Source organism: Sinocyclocheilus rhinocerous, unplaced genomic scaffold (assembly GCF_001515625.1).
Source record: "Sinocyclocheilus rhinocerous isolate Xijiao unplaced genomic scaffold, SAMN03320098_v1.1 scaffold2735, whole genome shotgun sequence".
In the NCBI taxonomy this organism is placed as follows: Eukaryota; Metazoa; Chordata; class Actinopteri; order Cypriniformes; family Cyprinidae; genus Sinocyclocheilus; species Sinocyclocheilus rhinocerous.
Genome location: NW_015652156.1, coordinates 67,959 through 79,720, shown reverse-complemented (window position 1 = coordinate 79,720; position 11,762 = coordinate 67,959). Strand labels below are relative to the sequence as shown.

The 11,762-nt window shown below is 40.0% G+C and overlaps 1 protein-coding gene across 1 annotated transcript in view; it reads left to right on the top strand.

Annotated features, from left to right (window-relative positions):
* Positions 1–3,548: 3,548 nt before the first annotated feature.
* Positions 3,549–11,762, top strand: part of LOC107713863 (integrin alpha-7-like) — a 19,615-nt gene continuing 11,401 nt past the window's right edge. The window contains exon 1 of the mRNA XM_016519504.1: positions 3,549–3,872. Coding sequence (XP_016374990.1) covers positions 3,685–3,872 — 188 coding nt within the window. The 5' untranslated portion in view covers positions 3,549–3,684. The remainder of the gene's footprint in view (positions 3,873–11,762) is intronic.

Genomic DNA, 11,762 nt, shown 5'->3' with positions numbered 1-11,762 from the left:
GCCCGTTTCTCAGAGAAGGGACAGAGCTGTGTGGAATAAAGGTAAATTATGGGAAAAATAATGCGTTTTTTTTTTTTAAAACGAACCATTAACACATGTTAGACTGCACCCCATAAACACAATCAAGCCTAGAAAAAACCCAGTGAACCACCCCTTTAAACACTCAAAGTACACAGTGCCAGGTACAAAGCCAGAGCTACATTTTTAGTAAGTGCCTGTTATTGTTCTAGGGTTGGGTTAAGTGCTTGTGGAAGGCGGTTTGTCTTCTGCTGCTTCTTGAAAGTTCTGATGGTCTCATCAGATCAGGTGAAGTTTAGTTCATTCCACCAGAGAGGAACAGAGAGGGTGAAGGTTCTGGAAAGTGACTTTGTGGCTAGTTGTAAAGGAACATCTAGGAACAAGTGTCTTCCATATTGCATGTAATAATACATACTACTTATAGGAATAAATTGTAACGCTCGGCCTTATAGGAAGATGTTACATTGATTAAAAGGGGTCAGATTATATTGTGTGAGGTAAAATAAGTGTTTTTAAAAAGATGAGACAAATGACAAAAGTAGAATGCATAAATAGTGTATTTACATAATGCACAATTAACTTAAAACAACACAATAAAACAAGAATAACATAGGCTGTTAAAAGCAGATTGTCCAGTTGAATGGTACCCTAAAACAGTCCTTAAGAATCTTAGTGTCTTGAAGTTCCAAGGTAAAAGTGTCCACCGGTGTATATTAGTGATGGGACGATTAATACCGAGGCTCCGATGCTCCGACGCAGTTTTCAAAGCACTATTGTATCACACACTGTGCTGATGCTTGTATCAAAATGACAATACCACGTGATTGATGACGTTTGAAGCTTCGAACGTCATGCGGTATCGGAAGGTCGGGACAGCTGGTTTGAAAAAAATCGGCGCTTCGCATGACTCTTGTGTTTGACTTTACATTGACTTGGTTGTGTGTGTGTGTACACTTATTTGGGATTCAGTAGAATAGTTTAGAATAACCTCAACACCAGACAGAAACTGAATGCACGTCACACCTCTATTGCATTTGATCATGTTCTAGCTGGGGTCTCAGAGACCCCGAACAGCTCACCCAAAATATTTTTGCTACTACTCACGTCAATTATTAATTATAATCACACACTTGTATATTTTATATTATTGATCAATATGTGAATCCATTGACCGGACTACGCATGACATGAGTTGGCACAGATTAAAAACTTTTTCAAACCATCCTCTGCTCCACGATGTTTCGTTAGATAAGCTGGAGAAACTGAGTCTGACCACCAGATGTCACTAATGCGCACTGTGTTAAAAAGCTTCGAGTAATTAACCATTTTTCGGCACAATTTGATGAAAGCCTCAAACGGTTCAGAAAGCCTTGGTTTCCCATCACTAGTGTATATACAATCCAAAGAAAGTGATAATCCAAGACGAGTGAGATACTGGAATGATAAATCCGTAAAACAACTTCACAATCCAGCGTGTTCAGTGTTTGGTCAATGACCTTGTTTGTTTGTCACGCTGCTTGCTTTATACTGGTCTACCTCCTGATTCCTGTCATGTGACTGATCACATAACAGGCAGATCCATGAACATTTAAAGACATCCCGATTCCACACATTAAATAATTAGGAGGATTAAAATGGCTAAGACAACATGTAAAACCATTAAAACTCAAATATATAGATATAAAACCATCTTAATATATATTGAGCGGTAAAAACGTGTCTTTGTGTGACAGTGTCACAAAATTATTGCATTTTATATATCATAATGTTACATTTGTTACTGAAAAATGAAGTGGAATCAGCCTTTTATAATATCAAATAAAAGGGAGGAAATAGCCCACTTCATGTCAAACCTTAAATTGGAACAAAGGCATTCTGTCTATTTATACCAGATAGTGGTCAGTAGAAAATAGACATTGCTACTAAATAATAGCAGATAACTTCAAATAAATAAATAAATACACTAAGCTTCATTGAAATATTAACTTTAGCCAAAGTCTATTAAGCCTACTTTTGTAACCTACAGGCAATGTTCTCTGAATTAAAACATTGAAAAGTCATGGACATGCCTTAGTCATACAGTATGTGAACAGTGCTTTCTGATAATATCCCATCTTTTATTATTAATAACATGGTGAACTGTTGCTAAAATGTGTTTTACTCCCGATGGACCGACACTCCTCACTCCAACTCTGCTCCCCACTCTAAAATAGCATTTAATTTAACATGAAGCATTGAAGGCCAAAGAAGTTCAAAATAACATTCATGAAAATAGCAGAGTTCAACAAACGTTAATCATCAGTCTCAGTGTGTGAAAACAGAAATGCAACTGTTGTTTTTATCCTACAAGATAACTGCAAATCAATCCATATTCATATCACTATTAAACTAATTCTGAAACGCCTTACCATGTGCTTTTCAGTTCAGAAACTTGTATTCTGTCTTTTCAGAAACGGGTTTATAATTTGTGAGATTTTGACTGACAGTTGCATAAGGCCAGAGAGGAAGAGAGGAGGTCACATGACTCATGGAAACAGCTGTGGCCACATGTCACAACACTGTTGACAGGCTGGGCTGTGATTACAGCACCAAAGCATCTTTACATTCTCTTCATCATTTAATGTTCTAATTACAGCTCCATCAAAGTCATCGCCTCTTCATGCCTGCTTTAGTTTGTATCAGTGAGATCTAATCTTAACGAAGTAAATTTTGTCATTGTTTACTCCCCTCATATCGTTCAGTGGACACAAAGGAAGATAAACGTTCACATGTTCATACAATGAAAGTGTAAAGGGTAGGATGGAAAGACACCATGAAGTTTAATGAAAGTGTTTTAAGAGTAGTCTACAGTTTCATTGCTTTGAGTGAGGAACAGGCCAAACTGTAAATATGCATTAATATGACTGCATCACAAAATCCTGTTATAATGACAACATTATTCTTTCATCAACTTATTCCAAGCTTATCACTTTATCTTACTGTACGTTTTGTTAAGATTTTCAGTAGGTTATGACTGAAAATAGTCAACCCTAATATTATGATTTTGTAAAGGAAATAGATTATGTTTGAAAACTGGATGTCTGTAGAAATAACATGAAATTACAAACACACTGCGGTGTCATGACCTTGAACACAAGGCTAGTAATGACACGAACTGTAAAGTAATCAACTCTGTCAGGCATATATCTATATCACTACAAACTTCGAATAAAATTTTGCCTGAGATGCCAATGCAATTGAATAACACTTCAGGACATCATGTGTCTGATAGCATGTTTGAAAGGTTGCAAAATCTACAAATCGCCATTTCAGATAGAAAGTTTTGTGGAGTGACCGAACACTGATCTACAGCTGCAGGTCCTCGTATTGTTCAGAGTTTAGTCATATCTAGTGATCCTGATCAATGTGCCACGGATCGCTGAGTGATGATGTCAGCTGAGGGGGGTGTGGGTGGTCTATTCACGGCTCTCTGTGTGTGTGTGTGAGGAGGGGCAGCCGTGCACTTGTGCAGTCTTTCTTTGGCAGTCTTATTCCTGCCTGGAGCCCAGCTCAGACTGGCAGCAGCAAGCAGACACTGATCATTTCATAGAAACTTCTAGTGTCTTGTGTTCATGATCAGCAGTTGCTCCAGGACTGTGGTGTTTATCAGAGCCGCTGAACTTTGTCATGTCTCTGTGGCGCACACAGCGGAGGTGCACGGCTGGACTCTGCTGCCTCCTGCTCGCTCTCTGCTCCTGGAGCTCAGCGTTTAACCTGGACACAACAACAATCCTCATCAAGGAGGGTGAGGAGGGAAGCTTCTTCGGCTTCTCTTTGGCTTTACACCAGCAGCTCACACCTGAACCTCACAGCTGGTGAGTCTATCAACTGGATTATTGCTTGGGCTCATGTCGAGGGCAAAAGAGCTCATTGCCGAGAATGACTGTGACCTGAAACATGATCTCAGCAGCACTGTTCATTGGTGTCAAAACTTAGATAATACTAGGAATCATATTTTTCTCTTGGAGATTTAGGGTGTAGTGATAAGTCAGTTTGTTAATGTGTGTTTGTGTGAGAAACAGCATTAGATATCTGTCATACTGAATCTCTTTGTGATCAGAGACAGGTCTGTTCATGCTCAGAATGATGTTCAGTCAGTGACACAGCAGATATTGTCGTGCACAGAGACTGTTAAAGCTGGACGCTTGCGTTCTGTCAGACATACAATGAGTGTGTGAGATGAGTTACAGTCAGGAGCATTACGCTGTGCTGAGCTCACTGCTTATTATCAGCTATTATTAGTGGCCAGCATCACTGTTATTATTGCTCATATAAGGGTGATAATGTAATGAATCCTCTAGCACTAAGCATTATTTATTTGAGGATTTGATTCCACAAATCATGTGGTCTTGCGGAGGGGTTTGTTGCTTTACTAAGTGATCAGTTGCACCGTTTTACCTGCTAGACCAGAAAAGAGGTGAAAAAGACAGCAAGACTAGAATCTACTAGAGACGTGTACATTGTAATCATGTTTTAACTAATTGTGTGTTATAATGTGTTCACTTCCTTTAAAGAACCTTGGTAAAATTAATAAATATTAATGTATAAAACAAGTCTTTTGTGCGTTGCATGATATCAGCAGTTACATCATCTTTTACACCTTAGAACCAACGCAACTTAATTCATGATCATCCTCCTACACCAGCTACACCATAAACTAAAGTGCTAGTGTGACCCGCCAATGAACATACATGAATGTGCATTGATTTGAATGGAAATGGAAAGTAGCAAAGCATTTTTCCACAGCTTGAATGAGCCTATAGTGCCATAATACAGTAGGTCAGGATGGTTGACTAGCGAACCAATGATCAACTAGTCACTTAATGAGGGCGACGAGTGGTGCTGACAGTAACCATTATACAGTGTGTCTCTAAATTCAGTACTATAGCCATAAATGCAGCACTTTTGTAAGAAATCCATCTCTGATTTCAGTGTACACATGTACACTGTTGTGCCTTAAGATGTCAAGTTAGAATTGTTTTGAAAATGTGTTTTCAGACACCTGTGATCTGATCTGTCCAGCAGGAGCACATCCAGTGTCGCGTCTGATCACGTATGATGTAAGGTGACCAGACGTGACACTTCCCGGGGACACGCAAACAACCAACACCTGGTTATTTTGGGCAATTTAGAAATACTATACAGAACGTGTCCCCGGGAAGTGGCACATCTGGTGACCTTACTGTATAATCAGACTGGTTTAGGGACCACCATACTAAGGTGACCAGAAGTGCCACTTCCCAGGGACACATTATATTTACATTTATTCATTTAGCAAATTTTTTTATCCAAAGCGACTTACAATTGAGGAATACAATAAGCAAAATACATCATAAAGAGGCAAATAAACTTGAGAAGTGCTTGCAATACAAAGTTTTTAGGCATTGTTCAGATTAGTACAAGCTAGACAAGGAGAGATTAAGGAAAGAGAAAGCAGAGATTTTTTATTTATTTATTTTTTTTAGGATGTCAAAATGTCAAATGGTGACGAAAGAGATGAGTTTTCAGGTGGCGCTTGAAAATTGTTAGGGATTCAGCATTCCGGATAGGGGTGGGAAGTTCATTCCACCAGCCAGGAACAGTGAACGAAAAAGTTCTGGAAAGTGATTTTGTGCCTCTCTGTGATGGTACCACGAGGTGTCGTTCACTCGTAGATCTCAGACTTCTGGAGGGAATGTAGATTCATAATAGTGAGTGGAAGTAGGCGGGTGCTGAGCCTGTGGCTGTTCTATATGCAAGCATCAATGTCTTGAACTTCATGCGAGCTGCAACCGGGAGCCAGTGCAGGGAGATAAAGAGAGGTGTGACATGGGCCCTTTTGGGTTTGTTGAAGACCAGTCGTGCCGCTGCATTCTGAATCATTTGTAAAGGCTTGATTGTGCATGACTGAAGTCCAGCCAGAAGAGCATTGCAGTAGTCCAGCCTAGAAGTGACAAGGGCCTGGACAAAAAGTTGTGCAGAATGCTCCGTTAGGAAGGGCCTGATCTTTCTGATGTTGTGCAATACAAACCTACAAGATCGAGCAGTTTTTGCAATGTGGTCTTTGAAAGTCAGCTGGTCATCGAAGATTACACCAAGATTTCTGACTGAACTTGATGGGGTAATTGTTGATGAACCTAACTGGATGGTGAGATCATGCTGTAGAGTTGGAGTGGCAGGAAAGACAAGAATCTCAGTCTTTGCCAGGTTGAGCTGTAGGTGATGTTCTTTCATCCATGCCAAGATGTCCGCCAGGCAGTCTGAAATCCGTGCAGCTACCATCCGATCATCTGGTTGAAATGAGATATAGAGCTATGTGTCATCAGCATAGCAGTGGTAGGAGAAGCCATGTGCCTGTATGATGGGACTCAGTGATGTAGTGTATATGGAGAAGAGGAGGGGTCCAAGAACTGATGCCTGAGGAACTCCAGTGAGCAGTTGATGTGCTTTGGAAACCTCCCCTCCCCTGGTCACCTTAAAAGACCTACCAGTGAGATAGGATTCAAACAAAGCAAAGTGGAATCCCTGTGATGCCCAGTGATGAGAGGGTGGACAGGAGGATCTGATGATTCACAGTGTCAAAAATGGCAGATAGATCCAGCAGAATGAGAACTCGTGATTTGGAAATGTTCTGCCCAGGATTTCTAAATTGCCTAAAATAACCAGGTGTTAGATGTTTGTGCTGCGAAAGTACCACGAGAGCTATAGAGAGCAGAGCAGATGGCTCTGCATGCTTTCAAATCACTCTCGCTGTACTTTGATGTCATACGATCGGTTGGCACAGCACAAACAACGAACACCTCCTTATTTTAGGCAATTTAGAAATCCTGGGTCAAACGTGTCCCTGGGAAGTGGCACGCCTGGTCACCTTAGTATGGTGGTCCCTAAACCAGTCTGATTATACAGTAAGGTGACCAGACGTGCCACTTCCTGGGGACACGTTCTGTATAGTATTTCTAAATTGCCCAAAATAACCAGGTGTTGGTTGTTTGCGTGTCCCCGGGAAGTGTCACGTCTGGTCCCCTTATTATACAGGGCTTCGTCATACACATGAGCCACTGACTCATCTCTTCTGTAAATGTGATATCTCTGTCTATGATGTGTTTTACTTTTTTCCCCTCTCTCTTATGTAAAAGTATCGCTCTCTTCTCTATTCATAGTGTCCATAAGACCTGTATGTTTACTAGCACCCTACACTCATACTGCAGTCTGTCTGTCTCCAGCGTCTAAAAGGAGCTTGTGTGTGTTTATAAGCTATAAGGTTACAAGACACTTTTTTAGCAAGAAGCTGTTAAAAGCTGTCACATTAAAAGTTTAATGCCTGACACTTTAAGGGGGTTGGGTTTAGGCCCGAAGCAAACAGAAAGGGATTCATTCAAAATCTGACACAGGTTTCAGTCAGTGGCTAATCTTTCTGTTCCCATGGCTAACTGGCTCCCAAAAGTTACAAGTAATGCATTACCCTTTAAATGTCCGGTCCTGTTTTCATTGTTTTATGAACTCTTGGCTTATAGGATTTATGAAGATTTTTTATTATTTTTTTGTCTTTGGTTTTATTTGTATTGTTCAGGTTGTTTAATTTCAATATATTGTTTATTGATCCTTGAGGGGAAGCTTCAGAAGTGCAGCCAGATATAAATCCAATCTCCATGACACACTGACTTCTGGTGCTTTTCTCCCTCTTTATAAACGTTTTGGATTACAAAATTGAATGGTTTTAGAGTTTCATGTGATTTGATCCAGGGAATTCCCAAATATATGGCTGTTGAACATTGACTACTAACCGCATTAAGTAAGTGTACATGTCGCAAAAAAAAAAAAAAATGTTCGCTGTTTATGTCTCTTTGAGATCATCATTTCTAACGCCTCTGGCATGCCACTGATACTTCTCTGACACACACACACACACACACACAAAAAAAAAAAAAATGTTCGCTGTTTATGTCTCTTTGAGATCATCATTTCTAACGCCTCTGGCATGCCACTGATACTTCTCACACACACACACACACACACACACACACACTGGTTTCCATGTTTTATGGGTTCATTCCATAGGCGTAATGGTTTTTCTACTATCCAAACTGTATTTTCTATTCCCTTACACTAACCCTACACATAAAACCTGCCCCTCACACAAAACTACAGCCATTTTTAGATATTCAGAAAACTTAATTCTGTATGACTTATAAGCTGTTTTCCTCATGTCCCTATAAGGACAATGATTTTGGATATTGCCATTTTTGAGGTGCCATTTTTGTGTCCCCATATCATACCTGAACTACACACACACACTAACACACACAGTGACATCAGATCCTCCTTGTCTCAGTGTACAGACAGTAAATGCACTTTTGGACACAAATGATTGGCCTTGTATAAGGAAGTCACGTGGTGTCGTCTGGCCTGCTGTTACTGTGTTTGAACTCTATTTATACTCAAATGAGAACTGCTGCCTGTTATAGACTAAAAGAGAATTGACCCGACCTCACAGCCTTCTCCAACATAGGATAGACACATTTACTGCATATTCTGATGGCTATGTATGTATTTAGATTTTAGGGAAATTTGTTTTTAAGAAATACTTTCACTGTCTTGAATACCTTCTCTATTTTTAAAAATAAACAAACAAATAAATAAGTAAATTCATGGGACAGGTTCTCATACAATGGCTCAAGCTGGAAATCACATATCACATCAATTCCATACACACTCACACACACACATATATACAGTGGTGGCCAAAATTATTAGAACACTAGTATTTTCACCAGCTAAAAATGGTTTTAAGTCAGTTATTTCTATCTTTTGCTGTAGTGTGTCACTAGGAAATATCAATTTACATTTCCAAACGTTCATTTTGCCATTAATTGTAATAATCCAGTGAGATTTTTGTTTGCACAAGGAGTCTGACAACAAGCAGGGCTCCACACAGAGATCTGATCTCATCATCATCCAGTCTGTCTGGAATGACATGAAGAAACAGAACACACTGAGACAGACTAAGTCCATAATAACTGTGGCAATGTGGCAAGATGCTCCAAGAAACCTGTTAAAATTCCATTTGACTGAATCTGGGCAGAGAGTATATGCCTATACACTTCAGAATTCTTCTGGTTGCTTCTGTCCTCTGTCACATCATCAATAAACACCAGCAATCCAGTGCCAATGGAAGCCATGCATGCTCATGCCATCACACTGCTCCACCATGTTTCACATATGATGTTGCATGCTTTGGGTCATGAGCTGTTCCAAACCTTCTCCATACGTTTTTCTTCCCGTCATTCTGGTACAGGTTGATCTTAATTTCAGCTGTCCAAATAATGCTTTTCCAGAAGTGGTCTGGCTTTTTTAGATGTTTTTTGGCATCTAAAAGTCTAATCTGGTCTTGTTTGCATCTTGTGGTGAACCCTCTGTGTTTGCTCTCGTGAAGTCTTCTCTTTTGTAGACTTTGACAGTGACACACCTACCTCCTGGAGAGTGTTGGCTAAGAACTTCATTTGAACAACTTTAAAGGCGATTTTCTCAGTATTTAGATTTTTTCAGTATCTCAGTTTCTCAGTATACTGTATGTATATATATATATATATATATATGGCTTGAGCCAATTTGCTTTTCCAGTTGGAAAGAATTCTGTGTCTGTGTAATAGGATGAGCCCACTGTAATTTATTGTCCACCATTGTCTTCATTCTGTTGTGTTGGACCTGAAAAAACTGCCCAAATCCACACAACTGTTTCCCATCATTGATGTGACGTAGGACTGGAGCATCACCCAACAACTGCTGCAGATTGTCATGAGTTGAAGCAGACTCTTTCTGGTTTAAAACACCTACATTCAGGAAAGCTGTTGTATGACAATGAAATTGTTGTTTGTGTGCATGTGGGTGTGTGTCTAATTTACCATCTATACTTATAACAGCCTTTACTAAAGCAACCCTCTACATTGCGAGTAAATCACTCGCATATGCGACTAAATCTTCACTCTGGGCAACTAAATGATGTCTAATATTAGCCACTGGCTAATAGATTCTCAGATTTTACTCGCCAGTGTGTGAGTTGTGTCTAAATATAAGTTTAGCACAGATATATTTTCATTCGCCAAAAACTGATTGAGTGCTTCAGAGTTACATCTGTCAAGCGATCTGTGCTATTTTTCAGTTAATCAGTATGGATGTGCAGCGCACCTGTATTTGACGTACCGTAAACTCTAGTGTAAAGGTGCACAACTCGCCATCGCTTTGTCTCACACACACGCAAAGAGAGAGAGAGAGAGAGTCTTACATACCATGCAGAATTGACGTGCTACATGTAAACGATATTCTTTGTTGTATTTTCCTGTCACAATGACGGAGTTCCTTTGAAATTCTTCATCTTTTAAGAACTGCCGGATTCTCCGGTAGTAGGCGGAACTAATGCGCAAACAACAATGTCATTGGCTGGCGCTCAGCTATTATGATTTCAGCAAATCAGTTCGAGCGAACGCACACACCCTGATTAATATTCATGAGCCCAGCAGCTCGTTAATCCTTACCGTGCGTTCACACTGCCGCCGGCGAGCAGTGGCGTGGCGCGTCTTGGACGGTGAGGGCGTCGAGGAGAGTTGAAGTCACACCGTCCAAGACGCGCTGCGCCGAGCTCCGGCTCACATTGAAAATGAATTACTTCCGGCCACTTTGACGCTCACGCCGGTGGCGGTGTGAACGCACGGTTAGTGTGTTCTTAGAATTCGTAGTATTATTATTATTATCTTATAAGTATTATTGTTTGTTTTTTCCCATTTTTTACAGAAACACTGAATGACTAAAAAAGTACCACCACCAGTCCTAAGTTCAGTTAAAATGACTAATATGCATTCATACATGGTTACCAAGTTTAAATTCTAATTACTAAAGTTCTATCATTACATAATACTTGATAATCATAATATCATGTTATAATGCTTGACTGACTGATTTTAAGAGTGTACTTTCAGATATTTAAAAATGCTTTTCCAGAAGTGGTCTGGCTTTTTTAGATGTTTTTTGGCATCTAAAAGTCTAATCTGGTCTTGTTTGCATCTTGTGGTGAACCCTCTGTGTTTGCTCTCGTGAAGTCTTCTCTTTTGTAGACTTTGACAGTGACACACCTACCTCCTGGAGAGTGTTTTTCACTTGGCTGGATGTTGTGAAAGGGTTTTTCTTTACCATGGAGAGGATTCTCCAATCATCTGCCACTGTTGTCCTCCGTGGACGTCCTTTGACTGCATGATGTGGGTTCACAGCAGTGTGTGTGTGTATGTGTGTGTGTGTGTGTATATATATATATAAGTCTGGCGAGTAAACTAAAGAATTTACTAGCCAATGGTGATTCAACTGCCATGTTGTCCGTAGAGGGTTGTAAAGGAATCCAAAAATGCAGAGCAGTAAATGTACAGCTGAAAGAAATATTGAAATAGAGCAGGAGGAGGGAGGGGGGCGGGGATCGGCTCATTGTCCTCCATTTAGATGCCTTTCACATGGAGTCTTTTTCATGCTAATGAGTTCCCAGAGTTTTTGGAGCACTACAGCAAGTTTCCAAATGCAAATGGCACACTTAGAATCAACTCCAGACCTTTTACCTGCTTAATTGGTGTAGAAATAACGAAAGAATAGCCCACACCTGTGCATGAAACAGCTTTTGAGTCAATGGTCCCTTGAAAAAGGAAGGAGGTACATATTAAAGAGCTTTTTGATGAGAATATGTATAT